Here is a 21,247-nt window from a genome sequence, read left to right on the forward strand (position 1 = left end):
GGTCACGTGGACTCAGCCTTGCCTTCCGTCGCGAGACAAGGCTGGATTCTGACCGAACATTCGGGTTCCTTCTGGAGCTCTATGTTGTGTGGCGTTGTTGGATCGATCAAATTTTTGGATAGCTTTGCGGCTCCAATACTGTGCGATTGACTACGCCTATTACACAGTAGGTGCGGGTTGAAGATCGCTGTCAAACAGCCACCAACACAAGTATAAATGTCCGATCCGTCCCCACCCATACCTTCTCTGTTAACCCGAGCAGATAAATTCTGGCGTCCGCTACTCTCCTAGAGCTCAGGCGCTTCCCAAGATTCTCGGTCAATTTTCATGATAGCTGACTGCTTATGCGGGAAGCTAACCTCGCCTTGCTTGTAAAACCCCGCATCTTTCAGATAGGTGATAAATCTGTGTGCGCGGCCCGAGTTAGTCACCGAATTGCTTGCCAAAAGCTTTGGTAATTGGATGCCTTACTTTTCATTGTCGACCCTCGGCTCCAACATCACTGTCTCGGTGCGGGAGTCCGCGAGGAAGCAATAGTGTACCAGCGCAGACAACCAAACCTTGACTCGATGTGGGCCTCGGAACTCGTTTTCACCAATTAGCACATGCAACCCGCGCGTATAATTGCCAACTTCTCCCCCAAGTAGTCGGCCCAATCGGTCCTCTTTCACCCAATATATCTCAAAATATCCAAATGGTTTGCCGTCCCAGCAGCCGTAGACAGGGAACGAGTGTCGGCTTTGGAGGCCGTCAATCAAGAATTTGTGCTGCGTACTTAGCGGACCAGCGACACCCCATGCCGAATTGACTCGAGGGTCATTCATCCACTTGTGAAGCAAATCCAAGTCAGAAGGCCGATCCAGGAAGTTGTCCATCGTCGGCAATGTTGCTATGGATGCGGCTGCGGAGTGACTCGGCAGCACTGCCGGCATAGAAGACGACCCGGGCACAAAATGGGCTTGAGGACATGGTTTCGGGGACAGTGTTGGTACCCGGAAGGAAAGCCATTGACCAAGACTAGGAATATAGCGGGTATAAAATGATTCACCCTGGCGTGGTGGTTTGGGGCGTATCGGATGACGAATATGGTTGGTAAAGGTGAACTGGGTGGGCGGGGGAGGGTAGAAGGTAGGTAGATGGCTTCCAGAGTTAAAAGGTCCTCCAGGCGACCAGATGCCCGAGCTGAAGGTGTCCGATATTGCAGTATTTGTTCCATAGTCGGCAGGTCGTGGTGAACCACGTTCAGGAACGGTCCGATCTGGTGAAGATGGCCGAGAAGGGTAGGGCGAGGCTTGAGGAAATGGGGAATGCGATTGAGGCGCCATTGTATAGAGGAAGATCCTTGCATCGATCTGCCAAAATGACTTTCTGCTCACAAATGTCTCCGCCCAGCCGCTGGGCAATCGAGTGTTGGTATCGGTGCCCACACAGGAGTCCTCGCTTGCTATTAAACCCATGCGTTCAAGTTTCTGCAGGGTGTTCTTCCCCTTGAAAATACCTTCTCTTTTGATTTTGATGCGCCAATCAAGCTTCGGTCGCCCTGCCTCTGGGGTCAACGCTGATGCCTCGGTGAGAGCGTGGGGGTTCGGAGGCTCCTTGTGGAAATACCAGCACAAAGTCGCCCAAAGCATCATCGCAATGTGTCGGGTCGGCGAGGCGGTGTTTCTAAAGTCCGAACTCGACGGCATGGATATCGACGAGATGAAGAGGGAGTCGCTCTGGATGGTGGGTTTGGTAAATCGGTGGGTGACGGTATGCTTCTGTCCTGCGTCTTCCGTGTCCCCGCTGGGCTTGACTGACACCCTACTGCTTCTGCGCTCTTCGTCTTCCACCTCGTCTTCTGTCTGAAGGATCACGGTCCATCCCGGGGGCATTGCCGAATGATGCAAATCGAGGTTGGTCGATTTGAATGTGAACCCGCCAAAGACGGGAGTGACTGTGTATATCTGCCTGCCAGGTCCTGTTAGCTGGCATCAAGCATGCTGGAGACCAGCGGCATCGAACACCTCTCTCGAAAACACGGAGTTCTTTCTCAAGGGAGGGGCAACTTACCCATTCGGCAAATAGACGTGCTGGACCATGATGGGGTTGACTCTTCAGGGCATGATAGCGATAGAACAGGGAGAACAGTTCGATTTGGGGTAGAAGAAGACTAGTGATTGACTGATGCGATGCTTGTACATAGGAATGTCACAACCACACTTGTGGGATTTGTCGACCTCTGTTTTGGCGATCTCAACGATGACCGCGGATATTCGACCACTGTGGACGCTAGCGAGCTCCAACCTCCGGGAAGCGACAAAGGAGGAGGAGGGACTCTGAGCAGAACTCACCCGAGTTACACAGCACGCTAAATCAGTTGTACCTTGAGTAGCAGGAAACAGCCACCTGTAAGAGATTTCACACCGCGACACCGACCTTGCCACTATACTGCGCTCGGCCTCTTTTTGCTATATCGAAACACAACTCGAGTTTGGTTTGTGTCCAGCAAGCTTTTTCTCTCCAACAAGGGCATGGGCCATTGTGCCAAAGGGGGAAGATGACGTTGGGAGTGCCCAGTACCTATGTCTGCGGCGTTCAGGAACGACGCCCACTGTGCCCCGCCACCTACGAATCGGCTGGCGCTAGCCTGGGTTGACTGGACTGACAGTGGACAGCTTGCCAGTGATAAGAGAGGCATTTGGGGTGGTAAGCGGCGAGGGGTGACTGGGTCTTTGGAGGAGGCGGGGCTGATCTCCAAGGGTCAGTCCCTACGAGTACTCGGTAAGAGAGAAAAGAAAACAAAGGGGAACCGGGCACGGGGAGCCAGCGAGCCAGCTATGAATGCCATAGTCTGACAAGCCGCATTTTGACAATCGACGAGGTAAGCTCAGGTTACGTCTAAGGACTTCTAATGAACTGCAGGCTAGCCACAGCGTTTCGCTGTTGTCGCCATCCGCCTTCTTATCATCTGCCGCCCTCAGGAACGTACTATGTCCTACCTAATACAAACACTATGCCCCTCAAGACATGTATTCATACTGTCAGGATTGGTACCTGCATATGCACCTATGGTTGACTGGAGTGCGCAGTCACTTGAATACAATTCTTTATACCTCATGTGGGAATCTAAAGAGAGAAAAAGCAACAAAGGGAATGCTCCGCCCAACAGTGATACGCCATCGTGGCAAACAGCCCAACAGAAAAGGAGAAAAAGGCGGAGAAAGTCGTCGTCCCAACCAACGCACAACGTTTCTCCAGTGCAACCTAGAAATCCTCAATGGTCACACCAACGTCCCTCTCCTTGCCCATTCGTATGAGATCGCCAGCGACCACTAGATCCAGCAGCCCCATACCCACGCTCTTGTAGATGACGTTGCCCTTGGTCAGCCAGTCGACGAGCCCTTGCTCGCCCGGTCCCCCAAGCTCTATCTCCCTAGTTGCGGCCTTCTTGATCATCATGAGCTCTCCAATCTCAACTAAATGCTCTGGTTTCAATTTCGCCTTGACGATCTCGCCTGCTTCCCTCAAGCACGATTCTAGGCTGTCGACAACAACCACTCCGCCCTGCCTAGCATGTCGGTGATGATGATGGCCTCCGTGATTAGGTTCAACGGCAACTTTCATGATGTCGGGGTGAAGCTCGCACATGTGTGGAGCGTATGAGCCAATGGCAACAATATACCTGCCTTTCCTGCGGCCTTCGCGCGATGTCAGGAACTCAGCAGGAAATAGGGGGTCGACGGACGGGGTGCAGCAGAAAATGACATCTGCTTTTCGAACCTCCTCCTTCAGTAGCCGGCCATATTCGCCAAATTCGGGGCTCATGGCTGAGAATTTGATGTCTTTACGCCATTGCTCCTTCGACTCCTGTGTCATTTGGAACGCTTTCATCAACTTGATAGACCTCTCAAAGTTGCGGTTGATGATGTTGACATGTCGGATCTGGTCGCCTTTGAGCATCAGTGCCAACCTGATGTGCCAATATGCTTGTTTTCCTGCACCAAAGACAGTCACGGTGTGGACGTTCTGGCGCTTCTTAAGCATCAGAGTGGAAGCCAACGCCGTCCTGAAAGCTGTGAGTTCTTCGGCATTAACGATACCCATGGGATTTCCAGTGGAGTCGAGTAGAGTGACGGACCCTTTTGGTGTGGTGCTTTGGGAGCTGACAACCGAAGTCGGGGCTTGGAACGAAGAGCCATCGATTGAGTCCCTCCCCAATGACATGGTGGATGATGGAGTGAGGGTCATGGAGCCGAAGTCATTCGTTGCAGACCTGACCGAGGTAGAGGACGACATGCTGCCTGAAGTGGTTGCAAGACTTTCAGAGGTGCCGGACGAGGCTGAAGATTTGCTGTGAACGGGGGTGTCGGGTTGCTGGAGCGAAACGATCTTCATCCCTACAGAGGTCCCTGTGGACGCTGGCATGAAGAGGGTGGTGACGCCATTCTTCTTGATAACTGTCCGCTGTGGCTGGAAAGATGCGCAGCAGGGGGAGTTGTTGTCACCGGTCGAATATGAGTGGAGGGCTTCGGCAAGATTGGATTGGAGTTCGTCGATGTCCTCCTTCGTTAGGGTATAGAGCAGTTCTCGGACATCTGAATCGGTAAGGACGGTTAGGGGCATGTTTGGCCTGGAGATGCCGCCAACGGTGGTCCCTATCGACGTAGTGGAGGAGATATGGCGTATGTACTTCTATAGCCAGTCCCAATGTCTTCTGGAGGAGGTACGCTTGCCCAGGTCAGAGTTCCCAGCAACTTGACCTGGTTTCCCTCGCGATGAATAATGAGCCAAGCAGAAACAAACTTGGCCGGACAAAATATGCTGTGAGCCTGTGAGGTCGAGGGTTGAGGTTTGCTGATGCGACATGTGGCAATGTTAATGGCAGGGGCAATGATCATGATCACCAGTACTAAGACAATGACTAACAGCCTCTAACTACGACGATTGGCCTAAGTCCAGGCACATGTTTCTCAAGAGCGAGCACGCCTGGCTTAACTAATGCCACGAATCACTTGGCTTGTGTAACCTAGTAGGTTACTGGACTGAGGTATCCTTGAGTGCCGCCCAGGCATCCCTAGCCCCTCTACTTGTACGTCCAGTTATGAACACCGCCAATTGTAGCCCACTCACCCGCCCACGCTAATTGATGCTCCCTATCTCACCTTGCTTGCCACACATGAACCGCCCAACATCAGTCATCAAGCTGACAACCTCTCTCGCTATTTCTTCTCATTCTTGTCAAAATTGCCTTCCAATCGCGACAGGCCTGGTCTAGACCAAGCGCCTGGTTTCAATGTAACAGTTTTGCTTTTCAATTGTCGCTTTCGCAGTAACAGAGGATAATCTCATTATCGGCCTGCATGGTGAACGAGGGGACTATCAAGTTGGTGTCAGAGTATCGGCGCATGCTGTTACCTACCGTGCCGTGCGCCGAGAGCCTAAGCTCAGCAAAAGTCTCGAGCTATCTGTTCCGCTGCTAACCCCATCAATTCTTCTCGAGGTTCCCTGCGGGCAAAATCATGGATATTGGACTGCTTGATGGCGGGGGGACTGCTGCTCCACAGTGGCAAAAATACGGAGTACAAATGCGAGAAGAAGGTCGAGGCTCGGGACGAATATGTCGGCGGGCTTCTTAACTTCAATTCACGCGTCCGGAACGAGACGACGCAAGCGAAGGATCTCATGATTTCACTTCCTCTGAGACGCATGGCTGACCTCGTTACGCTGGCTTCAAGATATTGTTCCTAGCTGACACCAGCCTCAAGGCGGCAAGCCTCGCATCACCATCAGATCCGAGACTCTGGTATATCCAATACACGACGGATGTAAATGAGCCAAACGGATAGATCTTTGTCCAGGCCAGTCTCATCCGCAATCAGGACTCAGAAACCCGTATTTCTTTGTCTTTTTAGTTCAGCAGTTATCGGCCGCTTCAACGGCCGTAGTGTAGACTCGCACGAAACAAAACGGGTTATGTAAGCTGAGTCTAATCGATTATGGTTAGACCAGCCTCGTGTCCAGATCCATCGGAACAACTTTGATATGAGGTTCTTCGCACAGCCTATACCGCTCATGCCACCCAGCCTCGCCAAGTCGCATCTTTTGCTCGCGCTTGATGCTCAATCGGGCTATTTGCCATAAGGCAAAGTGTCCAAATCGTGCTGATGTGACCAAATCTCCGCAGATGCCATATTGCTGTGATTGTCATTAGTTGCTCACCTGCGCTGGCGCTGGCGCTGGGTTGAACGTTTACGAGATTCTCACCAGGTACTAAAATTTGAGCGCCCTTCTGCGCGCTTCAGTGTCCTCTGCTGCAGCTTCGGGTGAATTACACCACCGACTCTGAAGATGGGTTGCTGCCTTTTTGCGTCAGAATTCGGAGCTGTCAATCATGCGGACGCTATCTTCTGATCTTGGATAGCATCTACTGTGCCCTTGCCCTGGCAAGCCTCCATCTCCCAGCGCGGATCCAGGTATCTTGGCGCGAGGATATTGGCACTCCTCAGTCTACCATCGCAAAATGACCAGGTCTCGCGAGAAAGTCTCGAAGTAATGTGGCGGTGTTGGGGACAGTACACAATTGACGTTGCATTGACATGACTTGTCGAGCTCGGAGAGTGCCCTTACTGAAAAATAATCTAAGCTACCATGTCTATATCTCCACAACGCGGTGGCAAGTGACAGCGAATTTCTCCAAGGCGACGGCCAGTCCGAACCCCCCAAAGTCCTCATGCTTGCTTATCAAAGCGGTCTATAACAGGGGCCTATTCCGAAAGAGCTATGATATCCTCCGCTATCCTGCTGCAGAGAGCTGCATCTCTCAGTAGCGAGTCGATGCCCCGGAGCGCCAAGTCGAGAACGATTATGAAATTGTGGCCTGGCACCAATCATGCTCTTTCGGGGTAACATGATAGACACGATTGGAAAAGGCTTGTTCAGGGTCACAACACCAGTGCCGTCTATGTGACGACGGCGCTCGCTGACCAAGCCCCCTGAGTAAGTAATGCAATCTACCGTGTTTTATTTCTGACTATGTTTTCACGGCAGTACAGTACGGCCGAACTATTCGGGAAGTCGGTCTGATATTTCCTCTGGCACTACTCCATGCTCTCAATGGTATAAGAGGCTTCTGGAGTCACAATCATAAGCAGGTGTACCAAGATAGTTTCCCACTGCCACCCAACGTCTTTTCTATTCCTCAATGTCCCGCCGGGTCACCTATCAAATGGCTAGTTTTCTGAGGGACACCCCCCTCGGTCAACTAATTCGACTAGTTTCAGGAGGCCACCTTCTGAAATACACTGAAGATGGAAACGGGCTTGAAATATTGAGGAACAGGAGATTGCAACATGCAGATCGGGCTACTCAGGCTCCTGTCAACGCCGAAGCCGACCCTGAAGTCCTTGCAAAGAAAGGCACGAACGCCGATGACCTCGTCCTAGTCGACTGGTACAGCCCGACAGATCCTGAAAACCCGCGGAACTTCTCAACGGCGAAGAAACTATGGACGAGCTTCATCATTTTGTATGTGGAAGGCCCTCTTCTGTCTCCCGACCCGGCGCAGAGAATATTTCTCCTCTGCAGAATCTCACCCGCTGACCTCAGTTATGGATAGTATCTACACATTTGTCGTCTACTGCACTTCGTCTATCACAACACCGTCCTACCCGTACATCGCCCCTCAGCACGGCCTCAATGAGACCTCTGTCTCCTTGATCCTCGCTCTCTACGTTCTCGGCTATGCTTTAGGTCCCTTGGTGTTTGCCCCCTTGTCGGAAATACCGTGGATCGGTCGCAACATCCCATACTGGGCCTCCTTCCTCCCTTTCCTCGCCCTCTCAATAGCTCTCACACAGGTGCAAGATCTCAACTTTGCCACCATATGCATTCTACGCTTCCTTCAAGGCTACTTCGGCTCCCCGATCCTTGCCACGGGTGCGGCTTCCTACGACGACATTTTTGATGAGTTTGAATCGCCATACGGCTACATGATTTGGCTCGGCGCAATGTATGCTGGTCCTGCGGTTGGTCCACTCCTATCAGGCTACGCCGTCGTGAGGGACTTCAGATGGCCATACTGGGAGGTGGCGATCATGGCAGGTGGCCTGGTCCCACTGATCCTTTTGCTGCCAGAGACGAGCGCGGATTACATACTGCTTCAACGGGCAAAGCGCATGAGAAAATTCACAGGTGATCCAAAATATCGGGCTCCGTCAGAAATCAAGAGAGTGCGCGTTGCCAAAGTGTTTATGGACGCCCTCATTAAACCGACAGAGATCGCAATGAAGGATCCAGCTATTGCCTTCGTCACCGTATATGGCGGTGTCGTGTATGCGACCTACTACTCGTATTTCGAGGTGCGTCTTGCCTATTTTCTGTTATTCAGAAACTCCGTCCGCGAATGAAGTGTCAAATGGAGTTTGAGGATACCTTCCACTGACCACAAACCACTGCAGGCCTTCCCCCTTGTCTACCACGACAGATATGGGTTCTCTGCTGGTGCCATAGGACTGATATTTCTCTCTGCAATCATTGGCGCCGGAATCTGCGCCGTCATCTATGCTATTTACCTCCAGCTCTACTTTACTCCTCGGGCTCGTGCAGATGTCAAAAAAGTCGCTTCGGCCGCAGCCGCCGCTGCTGCGAGTAACGACTCAAGCCAACCTCAATCTCTCGCCTCAGGTCTAGAAAGGCTGCACATCAACGCGGCCATCCCGCAAGAACGCTGGCTGGTTCCCTCCATGCCGTTCAGCGTGCTCTGCCCAGCAGGTCTGTTCCTCTTCGCCTGGACTGCCACCGCCACCTCGCGCGATGCCAACGGTATCGAACATCCGGCCTTCCACTGGATAGTCCCGACGATCGGCATAGCGCTCTTTTCCGGCGGCAGCTACGTCGTGTTCCAATGCACAATCATCTACATCTCCCTGTCCTACCGGAAATACTTTGCCTCCTTGTCCGCCACGTACGACATGTCGCGAGGATCCTTGGCTGCTGGTGTGGTCATGGGTAGTCGGGCAGTCTTTGTCAGTTGGGGTGTGGACAAGGGCGTTAGCGTCCTCGCCGGCGTCAGTGCCGCTGGGGTGCTGGGCATGGCGTATCTGTGGAGATATGGGGCGATGCTGAGGTCGAGGAGTAGGTTTGCGGAGCGTTAGCATGAAAATAAAAAGAGGGATGTACCAGTGGACTCGAGCGGAGGGAGATAGCTATGCGCCGAAGTGGTACAGCGGAAAGAGAGAAGAAAAAGAACATGGAGGCGTGGAAGTTTCGCTGTCGCATGCATTGGTTGGGGGCGTATATCCAAGGGAATCTCGTCGCCTCTTTCTTTTCCATTCCTTTTTCCTTTGTTATCTCTCCTGGCGATACAGAGATGCGTTACATTCTTCCACAGGACAATTTCTGGATCCTGAGATACCTATGAGTACATGGAAGTATGTACGGAGTATATATATGGATGGCTGGGAATGGACACTACCTTCTAATTACACCCCGCTCGATGAATGAATATTGAATATCGGATGTTGAACAATAATTTATTGAATACGTGTGACATTTCGCACAACAGCAGGAAACAGTGCTCTTCTTTCGATCCTCTACACGTATCTCTACGGAGTAGACAAAAGGTGGGTGCTGCATCGCTATCGGGCGCTCTTCAACTGCGCTGGGTACGACCTGTTTTCCACCGCAACAGTCACTGTATATACGTGCTGGGGTCTTGCAGAAAGTGGCTACGGGGTCCAGAAGGGCCTTCACCTAAATTTGTGCTCCGTACTCAGTACAGGCTTGCTATGCACTTTGTAATCTTCTCAATAAAGTTCATTGTCATCGACATCTGTGTTGGTCTCGGTCGAGGATATCTAATCTTCGCCATTTCAGGCGGCCTAAATGTACACTGCACACTCTCCCCGGCCTCACCGACACCCCGTCGAGCAGAGCCCGCATGCTCGGGCTAAGGCTGAGGAAGGGAAGAAATGAGACAAGGAGACGACAATTAGACAAAAAGGGACATCGTGAGCCAACATGGGACCTACTTCATCGGACTCCACAGATCCTCATCCGAGAGCACCAAGTCGTCTTCAGTCAGCACCTTCAACCCTTCCTTCTTCCTGTTCTTCTTCATCTCTTTCTTGGTCACGAGTGACCGGGGCGTCACTGGTGTCATAGGTGTGTAAGGCATGTAGGGACTATAGGGAGTCTGAGGCACTCCCGTCTTCGGGTGCACGCCCAGGATACTCTCCCGACGGTCCACGAAAGTTGTTTTGGTTGCAGGTGCGCTCTTAAGTGCATCATTGTAGAATTGACGGAAGGGTAAGCTACTGGAGCTGTTGGAGGCTGCAGTACTGCGGAGAGACAAAGGTGCCGGGGGACCTTTCTTCTCAATTTCCTCAACGGCGGTCACGGCGGACTTCTGGCCTGGTGTTGGTGGAGCTGGACCCGGGTTATAAATGCGAGGGGAAGAAATAGCATCCTCTGAATACATCGAGGGGTCGGTGAGAGTGGCAGAACCTAGTGGCTGCGAGATGGGCTGACCGCGAACCGAGATATTACTCGGGCGCTTCTTGGTTTGATCGGCCGAATCACTGCGGCCTGAGATGAAAGATAAAGGCGACACCTTCTTTCGGCTGCTGGTCTGCGACCCTGTCCTTGTTGAGGGAGCATCGTCGGCAGGAGTGGGTGCAAGAGGGTGAACCAATGCCTGTGAAACTGGTTGAATGCCGTGGTCCTGAGCTTCCGTGTCGGGATGTCGCAGATGCTGAAACTCTGGAGGATATCGAGGCGACCTTGGTGAGGCCGGCCCATTCAGGTTGAGATTGGGCTGGTAGTAAGGTGACCTCGGAGTAGGTGGGAGATGATGAGGTGACCGGGGTGTGGGCGGAGCATTGTATTGAGGTGGGTAATTGGGTGTCCGAGGCGAGGTTTGGCCGCTACTTCTGGCTTTTTCTTCGTCGTGTGCCATAACAGCAGCATACAGCCTTGCCATTTCATCCCTGTTCTTTGCCTTGTCGGCCTCGATGATCTTCTCGTCGATGGTGGAAGAAACACTGATGCTGGACTGTTTATGGGAATGCGATTTGCCGGTAGCCCAAGATCTGAGGCTGGCCATTTTACCGGGGCTCTTTAAAGGCGGTTCGACATTCATCTTGGGCTGATTGGCGAGTGGAGCTGGCTTGATGATCTCCATGCTGAGACTGCGGTTCGAGGTCTGGACTCTGCGGCGCAGTTTCTTGCCAACAAGGAAAAGCAGCACAAGAGTGATGATCAGCCAAACCACGTAGGCGCCAACTATGCCAATGATCTCGTATTTGAGCTTGGATTTGTCTCGGAGGGCTCCCGCGGAGAGGGGAGGGCCTTGGTCTGGCGGAGGGGCGGGGTCTCTGTCGATATCGACGTCCCAGATAGAGTGTGGCCGAGCAGCAGTGGGTGGGATGATGAGGACAGAGACAAAGATGAGAATCGAGAGGGTCAAGAGCGAAGAGGAGCAACTCATCTTTGTAGGCGGATCAAGCTGTCGACATGATCCAGCGCCGCGAACCTGAAACCGCTGACCCCCTGGCCGGGAGGGATATGAAGCAGCTGGTTGCACTTTAAAGAGCGATCACGGCGGTAGATGTACCTGACCATGATTGCTGAGTAGCGACCAGCAAGCCGCCTGCTGCGATGATTGGTACGAGGTGAGAAGTGGAAAGCTGTGAAAGCGAGTGAAAACGAGGATGCGGTCTGCAGGGTGAAGCACGCCGAGGGGCAAATCACAAGGCAGAGCACCCAAGTGCCCAAGAGGGGAGGGCCTCTAGGCCCCAAGCAAGCCCCCGTTGCCGTTGGGTTGGCCTATGGGGGCGCTCGGGTGCCTGGATGGCGGGGACCTTGGGCGAAGGGACCATGAGGGGCTCACCGGGACTCTAACTGGAATGGTCCAAGATTCGGCCATCTGACAGCCTGAGCCTCCATTCACATCCTATTTTTAAGCGCCCGGAAACATTTCAATGTGGCTGCTCGAATCCAACCTTGTCCCAATTGTTTCTATCACACAGCACCAACGGGCAGAGGAGCAGTTCACCGGGAAACTCCCAAGCTATCGGATCCAGATCCTTGAATCCTGCATCCTGCATCATACTGCGTTGTGTGCTTCCAGTGTCACTAGCACCACCGTATGCTTCCCGAAAGAGCCATCTCCCTGTGAAGGCTTCACCAATACCGTGCCCGCAAATTGTGCCATCACACACCTGTGCCCTCAAGAATGTCCACGTCCACCAATTCTCGCTGATCCATGAATCGAATTGCGCACTGGCCCGAACCTCTTTCGTCTTTCCGTGCCGAGCCGATAACACCCAACACAATACGAAGCCGCAGCCTCTTCCCTTTGCGAGTGATGGTGACTTCGCCTGCTGGTAAGCGTATCCGATTGCTCCTATAGACGCCGCCGGCGGTGCAGACACCTCAGTCCGCGATTCAAGACTTTACTCATGCCTTCTGTCATTCGTTTCCCTCAGAGACATGGACTAGCAGTGAATATCTTTCAGGGCTAAGTGGTCGTTCAGTTAGCGAATTCCAATAGTGCCGCCCCCGTGCTAGTAGAACTATTGGACCTCTCTGATGTATTCGAAAACGGGGTATAGTCTCACTGCCAGCACGCACCTGAACCGAACCTTTTTTGTAATGCTTGATCCTCATCACACACAGGCGCATGTGACAGTCCATTCGCGGGTTGCACTTTCTTTTCACATCGAAATCGTATTTGCGTAGAAGTCCGCAGTGAGGTGTGTGAACACCAAGTTCGACATCGCTGATCGCGCTGCCCGGGGGTCAACTCCCAAGGCAAACTGAGATGCTCTGGCTCCATGCGATCCTTTCGGGACTGCTGTTCAACCGCCGTGGCTCAAGATTTCGTGCCTCTGGAGTTGCAGGATTCAATCTGAGGGATTTTCGAGATGTGGCACCTTTTTTCACCCACATCTGAGTTTGAAATTCACCTCCAGCTCCTTCCTGAACCAGTGGCCCATCTAAGACCAGCAAATCCCGTGCCTCTCCCGATGGAGCCGGTAGAGTCGTTGGCATTGACGGCTTTCCTTTTCCCCTTGACGCCCTCGGTTGTTCTGACACCATCCACAATCTTGTCCAGGTTTGTCTCGACAACAACACCTCCGACGACCATTTCGCTAAGAACGGCGTGCAAGGTTTCGAACCCGAAAATCAGATCGAGTTCGCAGACGTTCTCAAACAGTCTGTCCAGAGCCTCGACAAACACCTGGATGAAGTCCAGCAATGCTAGAGGAGACTCGGTGGAGGTCGAGATCAAGATGAAGTAGAGGGTGGCATAATGGCGATAGGTGATTTGGGTGGGTGCGTCTGGTGAAGTCTTGATGCCCGTGCCGGTGGGAGCCAACAGGGGAGGAAGAGGCAAGAAGTTGCAGGCGGAAGCTGGTCGAGCTGACACAAGATTGAAGATCTGGGAGAGAAGAGACTGCTGAGTCGCCGTGTCCTAAAGACCTGCAATCAGCACTTGCGCTGTTTGGTTCAATAGATCCCACATTACTAGTTGAGAATAGAACTTGGTCAGTCGCGGTTGGCCGTTATTGTTGAAGACCAGAACAGCGTTGATCATCGTGGACGATATGGCGACACTAGGAGCTGGATTGAGAGAGAATGATGCCAACCAGTTCGCAGATGAGATACGCACGTACGCTGCTCAGTAGGTCGAGCGTCTTGAGCGTCTTGAGCGTCCTCTTCTACAGTGTCACCATGTGGGGAAATGGGAAATGGCGAGCTGGACGGGGTGTTCGATGGTAATTGGCGGGATCGGCTTCCCTTTCGACACGCGCATCTTCAAAATTTCCAAATCTCCAAGTCGCTGCGCGCTGCATTTTGAGGTCCATTACCTCGTACCTTACATCTCGTATAGAATCCCTCTCTCGCCGTCACTGACACACCTCTCTTTTCCAAATTGCCTCGATACGCCCACAGCCCCCTCCATACAAATAGATGCAAACCTTCACTTGCTTCACTTGCCGGTTGGTCTCTCGATCTCGTCTTCGTCAACGGCTGGTAGAGCTCCAGAATGGCCGGCGCAAGTTGTCTTCCACTCGTTTCCAACATCAGGATTCACCCTCAGAGGTGGCAGGGTCGTGGTACTGGGACACCACTCCTCCGACCAAGGAGAACTTAGCCGCAGCTGCGCACTTTTTCAAAAATCACAAGCCTTCGAGAGCATGGACGGGGACTAATTGGAAAACTTCGGAGCCATGGCGGCGCTCCTCAAAAGCCTCACAACAGAACATCCTAGTACCAGAAGTCATCTTTCTCGGGCGGTCGAACGTTGGCAAATCCACTTTGATCAACGCCCTTACCTCTTCCGACCTTAATCGAGTCGGTGCGACCCCTGGAATGACTCAAGTCATGGCCGCGTGGGCTTTGGCAGCAAGAGATGACACAGGCGGGGCTGTAAAAGGATGGGATGGGGATGTCAACCCCAAAGTCACCCTTGTCGACATGCCCGGATATGGCTTTGGTAGCAGGTCTGAATGGGGTGCCCAGATTGTGTCGTACCTGAACAACCGCAGAAATCTGAGAAGGGCATTTCTGCTTGTCGACAGTGGACACGGCGTCATGGCTGCTGACCGTCACATGCTGGAAATCTTCCACAAGCTCGGTATCCCCTTTCAGATTGTTGCAACAAAGTGTGATCGATTGAACTCAAAAGTGTCAGAGAGCGACATCCGTGAAGCATTGACTAGACTGCGCAGTCAGGCCAACTTCGAGAGTCAATCCGCATTAATGCTGGGTGAAATGATCGCGGTTGGATCGCTCGAAGACATCGCGACTACGAAAGGAGCGAATGAAAACGCCCTCGGCGTCAAGAATCTGCAATGGGCAATTCTCAAGGCCGCGAACCTGGAATGGTATGCCATGGAAAAAGCCGCGGCACATAAAGTCATCGACAAAAATGCCTTGAGTCGCCCCAGTCCCAACGGCGCCGAGATATATCATTTGATCCAGGGGAATGGAACCGAGTCTGAACCTGCACAGTCGACAGAAAGTGCATCGAAATCACTCCCGAATCTCAGTCTCCAGGAATTCATGCGCGAGATCTTAGGAACTGGCTCGGAAGCAAGTGCCTCAGCATCACTTGAACCTCAAGGCCACCGCGAGCCACCTCGAGTTTTTGAGTCGTTGAAGAAATTTGCGGGCCCCAGGTCTGAAGGGGCTAACCAGGCCACATCTTTGCACGATCAACTTGATTTTGTGTACAGAGAATTGAATTCTCGAGGCCACCCCAAGTCCAAGGGCGCGAATCCCATTCCGGAACAAGAAACGACCGCCCCCGAATCCATGAGTTTGCCATCGTCTGGTCCCGCATCTCTTCCTTCTCCTTCTAAGGGATCTCCACAAGCGCCTGTTCACGGCAAAAGCGTCCGCCAGGGTATCGATGCCCTTGAAGCGATGTTCGTCGAGCCCCCTAAACCATCCAAGTCGAAGAAACAACAGCAGCCCCCAACCATTCATCAACGGCCTCAAAACCGTGCGGCAGGAGCGTCGAGCTTCAGTTCGCTGGGACGAAAACCTTCGGCGCCCCAACCTACGCAGCAACAGCAATCGGGTTTTGTTGGGAAGGGCGTCTCACAAGGTTTGGATGCCTTTGAAGCTATGTTCGCCGAGCCGCCCAAACAACCGGCCAAGTCGAACAAGAAGCAACAACAGCCTCAAGCTCGGCGCCGCCGTCAGAGAAACTCGGGACCCCAAAGTGAACCGCAGCCCCAACCTCGCGAAAAGCCGACTATGATGGGTAAAGGCGTAACTCAAGGCATTGACGCCTTTGAGTCAATGTTCTCCGAACCCTCCTCCGGCTCTGGAGGAAGTCCGAACTCGAAGAAGAGGAAGAGGCGGCAATAGAGAACCAGAAATAAGGGTTAGAAACAGGGAAAGAAGGAGCAACGGACTGGATTGGTGCCGTCTCTGGAAAGGGCGAGCACGCACTACCATGGCCTAGGATGTTACCATATCCCGTCCTAGACATGGAGACTGTGACGGAACAGGAATAGAAGGCATGTAACGGACTACGGCTGGAGAGCCGTGTGCTCAATATTCACTCCAACACCGCTTTTGTAATTGGAACTCGAATGGTCCTCATCATGGACAATCCTCGCAATGCTATCCATCTTCCATTCGGCACTAGTCCCTGATTAAGGATCACACGACGGTGAGGGTTCGGAAAGACGGTAAACATATGCATTGCGTCTGCATTCGTAAGATTTGCTATGTTTTGCGAGCCAACAACGCCCTCGAGCCAGGGCCTCGGGGAATCTTGGGCTCGCCCTTTGAGCAGCTCAACCAATGACACCACCATGCAGTGTTGAAGTTTCTGCAAGAAAAAAATATCCACGGAAAAGCATTATGTCATCCTAGTCCGAGACGAGATCCCGCCATGCAGCAACGCCTCACTTTCTTCACATGCAAACCCAGGTCATCTCGCCAACATCTGGCTGACAAAGACAGCCCGAGAACCAGACGCAGCCGTTTTGTGCCATAATCGTATTGGTGAAGTTGGTATTTCGTCGTCTTTCCAGCCTCCAGTTGGCTGTCAAAGATTTCATCATCAAGCAAAATCATTAAACAGACTGTCATGTTGTTTGAGGTTACCCGGACGCTGAAAGAGCGGCCAAGTCATAATCCATCAACAAAGTGTACCCCCTCTTCCTTCTTAGCATCGTTTCAAACACCCAATTCTATCTCTTTGAGATCTCGATTGTTGACTTGGAAGCACATCATGAATCAATAGTGCCGTCCAGATCCAAATATCCTCCGTCGTGATTGACTTCTATGCCGTCAGTGTTGACAACGATTCGTCGACCGAGATTGTAATCAGGGACACCATCACGGGCGGCGCCATAGTCTAGAACCTGCAAAGGACGTCAGCTAGCTTGAAACAAAAAGTCCGAGAACTAGAAGCCACCTCTATGAATGTCAATCCATCTCGCTGCACTGCTGCCACGCAGCGTCTCTCGTTAAATCTGACCTGCCACACGCCACTGAGACCGGACAGGAGGTCCTTGACGCATTCGCCGGTTTTGATGTTCCATAACTTCAGAGTCCTGTCGGAGCCGGATATGACTTTCTGACCGTCATGTTTGAAGCAGGTGATAGCACCTGTATGTGCGCTCAGAGTAGCCTTCCACTGTCCTGTCTCTGGGTCCCATATTCGGAGGGTGGAGTCGGCTGCTGCCGAGACGAGTATGTCGCAATTCAAGTCAAGCAAGCCGACCAACGATGTGTGCCCCTCCAGGCTGTATTTGAGGGAGCCGGTGTTGAGATCCCAAATTCGCACCATGTTGTCCATCGAGCCACTTACACAGCGGTTCCTTTTATGGTCGAGGACAACGCTGTAGACCTTCTGTGTGTGGCCCTGAAGGCGATAGATAGTCTCGCCTGTGGATATCCTCCAGACACGAACGGTGCAATCATAGCTTCCGCTTACCAAGGTATCAGCGTGAGCAGCAATTGCACGTACGGAATGCTGATGACCGGACAAGGTCCGCACAAAGTAAGGACAATCATCTGCATCAACTTCGTTTTCAGCTTGGATGAACACTGGATCTTCTGGCCGAGGAAGCTTCCACACTCGCAGCGTAGAGTCGCGAGACCCCGTGATAATCAGTGGCTGTTTGGGCATCATGATGGGCTTCCCTTCTGCATTTTCTCCGACTCGGACAGGGGACACGATTTGCAGGCATCGTACTGTTGAGGTGTGCCCACGGAAGACTTGAGTCTCACGTGCCTCTTCAATATTCCAGACGCGTACTGACCTATCAGTCGACCCTGAAACAAGAGTGTTTCCCTCGTATTGCAAAGCCCAAACCCCACCTTCGTGTCCCGTCAGAGTCGCCCTTAAAATGCCGGTCTTGGTCTCGTAGACATTAATGTTGTTATCATCACTCCCTGTCACGATCTTGTCAGGATCAAATTGGAGACAAGTAACCACGTGGCTATCATGCGCGCGAAACGCAATATGTCGAGGTCGCGCATCTTCGAACATCCAGTTTCTTCGAATAAGAAAGTGTCTCCGATAAAGGGATTTGTAGAGATGTAGACCCGTTAGACTCGGCAGACCGATGTCCGGTTGGGGGACCGCCATCATTGCCGAGTGTGCCGCATTATATGGGCCATCGGCTGCGGAGATGTCATTACACAAGGCAAAAGAAGTGACGTCAACCGAGGTTTCCCGTGACTCGGACTTCACACGTTTGGCCTGTTTGTTATTCGATAGCATCGTGGAGGCTTTTCGTTTCGATGGAAGGATTGCACTATGCCTATTGGGGGACTCTGCTGCGAGCGAATAGGCCTCGGCCCTTGTTTCGTATTTGATGGGGGTGGTATCGGCAATGTTCTCTTCGTATTCACCCGGACCACAGGGATCTTGCCAACCCCAGCCTTCGGCAATGGCTTGCTGCAGTTCTCCTTCCGGTAGCGTAAAGCCGTCTGCATCAAATAATTCTTTCCAGGCTCTTTCATCGCTGTTGATAATCTGCCGCCATTTTCTTGACACCTGTGCTGCCCTGCACAGACTCTTAACATCAAGATATTTGAGGATGTTGAGAGCCAGTTCGGGTGGAAGAAGGGAAAGAAAATCGCACTTCAGGGCAGGGTTGACGGTGTCGGCAACGACTTGAAGTGTAGGCTTGGGACACCGGCGGAGTAACTGGTGCATAACGTAGCCCTTAAGTTCATCCGGGATGGCTTCAAAATAGTCGAGCATTGCTGGAATTTCCGCGACTGAGCGGGTGAGAAACCGAGAGGGCTTGCGAGAACTATGACGAGAACGCGTATCGGTGATTTGAGAGGAGCCCAAAGGATTGGGTGACGGTCGTTCTAGTCCGAGAGCACTGTATATCCCGTCATGCTGCGAGGCAATCTCCGAGTTTGAGTCGACATCGGCAAAGTATCCAGCATTCTGCAAAGTTGCGGCAGCTGTGACAGGGGAGAGACTCGGACTAGGAAGACTACCGTCCTGTGCTGATGGACTTTCCGCGACATGCAACCGAGCTGGTACCGATGATAAAGCACGCCTACTTAGAGGCCTTACTAAAGACGATTCAGTATCCTCAATTATAGGTGGCGTGGGCACTGCGGTATCTAGTGAGATGTCTCGGTGACTCGTCCGCTCGAGATGGGAGTAACCAACGGAAGGGACCGTTCCCTCTTCTAGTTCCGAGGGATGGCGATGCCTGGGATTTAGCGATGAGGGCTGGGCGTCTGGAAAAGCCGGCTGCTGGCCCATGTTTGGTGAGGGTAGAAGCGTACTCCTGCTCCTTGATGAACGGGCTCGCTTTCGCGGCTCTCGCACATTGACTGCACGGGATGCGTTGCAAGATTTCGGCATGCTGTCTGGGGTGATTGGGTTGACGGATTGGTAGAAGGAGTTTGATACGACTAATTCGGGACGATATCTCATGGACGATCCAGCACGACTTGACGTAAATGAAGGTGCCTGCGATTGCGCGAGGTCTTCGCTGTCAGTAATGGATTCTGGAGAAGCCGGTCTTTTCTGCGCTCTCCGTCGGGCGGAAGCAAACTTTGAGCCTGCTGAGGGGACGTCGATGAAGGGTGGAAAGGTCTCCACGGTTTCGAGCACCCCATTGGCATTTCGAAGAGTTCGTTGCTGGCCTTCTGACTGATTTCGGCGTTAGCGAGTCTTCGCAGTTAATGTTGGACGCTTCCCTACCTCCTCCAATGCCAGCGTCGTGTCTTCGGCTTCGCGAAATATCGTGTGCTTCCCACCTATTTCGAAGTGTATCTTCTTCAAGCTGGTCGGTGTGGGGCTAGCTGCCAAAGGATATTGTTTGAGGTCCAAGTCTTTCATCTGCCGCGGCGGACGCATAAGGAAAGGAGGGAATTTGGTGGTAGTAGTCGTGGTTGTAGTGACAACAGTGGTTTGTGTGGCCGGAGCAAAGGAGAACTGACCAAGCAAGCTGTCTGCGTCCACGATTGTCCCACGGCCTGGAGTGTCTTTACTTCGTCGATACTGTCCTAGCTCAACTCCCTGATGCACAGACCGGTGGCGATCTCGAAGACCGATGTCGACCGGATCCTCATCCATTGTGTTTTGTCACTGTTCGGATCCCTCAAGTCTGCGCACAAAGAGCATCTGCTAGAGGAAACCAGATAAGGGTCGCGTCGTGGCTATTGTGCGAGAGTCTCGAGAACAACATGCAATCAATACGTGAATGACCCTTCCGTTCGTTCAAATGGCCGACCCGCAAGTTTGGGAAAGCAACCGAGGTGACGGGAGAAAGAGAGGTTCAGGTTTGGAGTATAGGAGCCGGTTCGGTCTGGTGTGAAGGTTAAGTTGGGCCTGAAACAAAGCGATGGTTGGATGAAGGGCTGTTAGTGGACGAAGATGCACAAAAAGAACGATGGCCTGGCCCTTCGTGAAGTCATGTACTCTTGCAACGACCCAATTTAGGTGAACGGGATAGACTTAGACAATAACAGGGCTGTTCAAGGAACGAGGCGTTTGGGTTTGGTATGTGTCGGGAGAGTGGGAGGTATCGAGAGCGGGCGGACCCCAGCAGAGAGACGCTTCGACGGCCCAGGAGCGTGCGAGGATGGTGAGGAGAGCGAGGGTGAAGGGCATCAAAGGGTACCAAGACTGTGGCTTGACCGACAGGATTGGCCCGCGGCGTGACCGTTCGAGCCTGAGCGCGCTTGCCGCCGCGTGCAGGCGAGCAAGGTCAGCCAAGTCGAAAGATGGAAGAGCCGTCTGACACGCTGAAAATGGGCAACACTGGGCGACGTCGAGCGGGGGGTCACCATGTCAGACTGTCCCTTTTTCCTTGGGCGGGAGCTCACCACGCTGGTGAATTGACTGGGAGGACAATTTTAGCTGCGACGGCCGCGCCACTGCCATCACCACAACAGCAAAAAGAGTTTTCCCGTCACCTTTTGCCACCAGCTTCTGATGCCATTTGAAATCGAGTATGGCGTCAGCTCCCTGCCTAACTTGGCGAGTGGTTCAATGCTAGATGGCGAGACGGCTCGGTACGCTCTCAAGTAGACACATTGTTGTCAGTGAGTGCTCCACAGAGATCCTGTTGCCGGTTTCTCTTGTGATCAGGCCGCGACCAAGCTGCTCTTGCTCCTATTACCAAGAAGACACTCGAAGTGAAGCAGGGCGGGTCTTGGACGGATATAACAGCATTCCTGGTCGTCTGGACCTCCGTGACATTGATGAAGCGTGTGATAGCGACTGCGAGGAGGCCAGCCAACCCACGACGCTGAT

General features: G+C 52.7%; 7 protein-coding genes across 7 annotated transcripts; 2 read left to right on the top strand and 5 right to left on the bottom strand.

Moving 5' to 3' along the window:
- Positions 1-287: 287 nt before the first annotated feature.
- Z519_05759 (uncharacterized protein) lies at positions 288-2,081 on the bottom strand (the record flags this gene model as incomplete). The annotated part of the gene is made up of 3 exons (XM_016763499.1): positions 288-405; positions 472-1,950; positions 2,053-2,081. The coding sequence occupies 3 exons, from the start codon at positions 2,079-2,081 to the stop codon at positions 288-290; spliced, it is 1,626 nt and encodes a 541-aa protein (XP_016619823.1).
- Positions 2,082-3,246: 1,165 nt separating this feature from the next.
- On the bottom strand, positions 3,247-4,605 carry Z519_05760 (uncharacterized protein; the record flags this gene model as incomplete). The annotated part of the gene is made up of 1 exon (XM_016763500.1): positions 3,247-4,605. The coding sequence occupies one exon, from the start codon at positions 4,603-4,605 to the stop codon at positions 3,247-3,249; it is 1,359 nt and encodes a 452-aa protein (XP_016619824.1).
- A 2,578-nt stretch (positions 4,606-7,183) lies between these two features.
- Positions 7,184-9,134, top strand: Z519_05761 (uncharacterized protein; the record flags this gene model as incomplete). The annotated part of the gene is made up of 3 exons (XM_016763501.1): positions 7,184-7,506; positions 7,598-8,339; positions 8,439-9,134. The coding sequence occupies 3 exons, from the start codon at positions 7,184-7,186 to the stop codon at positions 9,132-9,134; spliced, it is 1,761 nt and encodes a 586-aa protein (XP_016619825.1).
- An 872-nt stretch (positions 9,135-10,006) lies between these two features.
- Z519_05762 (uncharacterized protein) lies at positions 10,007-11,467 on the bottom strand (the record flags this gene model as incomplete). Its single annotated transcript, XM_016763502.1, has 1 exon — positions 10,007-11,467. The coding sequence occupies one exon, from the start codon at positions 11,465-11,467 to the stop codon at positions 10,007-10,009; it is 1,461 nt and encodes a 486-aa protein (XP_016619826.1).
- Positions 11,468-12,943: 1,476 nt separating this feature from the next.
- On the bottom strand, positions 12,944-13,579 carry Z519_05763 (uncharacterized protein; the record flags this gene model as incomplete). The annotated part of the gene is made up of 2 exons (XM_016763503.1): positions 12,944-13,456; positions 13,511-13,579. 2 exons carry the CDS (start codon positions 13,577-13,579, stop codon positions 12,944-12,946), a joined length of 582 nt encoding a protein of 193 aa, XP_016619827.1.
- Positions 13,580-13,956: 377 nt separating this feature from the next.
- Positions 13,957-15,864, top strand: Z519_05764 (ribosome biogenesis GTP-binding protein YsxC; the record flags this gene model as incomplete). The annotated part of the gene is made up of 1 exon (XM_016763504.1): positions 13,957-15,864. One exon carries the CDS (start codon positions 13,957-13,959, stop codon positions 15,862-15,864), a length of 1,908 nt encoding a protein of 635 aa, XP_016619828.1.
- Positions 15,865-16,736: 872 nt separating this feature from the next.
- Positions 16,737-20,065, bottom strand: Z519_05765 (uncharacterized protein; the record flags this gene model as incomplete). The annotated part of the gene is made up of 3 exons (XM_016763505.1): positions 16,737-16,871; positions 16,925-19,639; positions 19,691-20,065. The coding sequence occupies 3 exons, from the start codon at positions 20,063-20,065 to the stop codon at positions 16,737-16,739; spliced, it is 3,225 nt and encodes a 1,074-aa protein (XP_016619829.1).
- Positions 20,066-21,247: the final 1,182 nt, after the last annotated feature.

This window comes from Cladophialophora bantiana (assembly GCF_000835475.1).
Source record: "Cladophialophora bantiana CBS 173.52 unplaced genomic scaffold supercont1.8, whole genome shotgun sequence".
NCBI classification, from domain to species: Eukaryota; Fungi; Ascomycota; class Eurotiomycetes; order Chaetothyriales; family Herpotrichiellaceae; genus Cladophialophora; species Cladophialophora bantiana.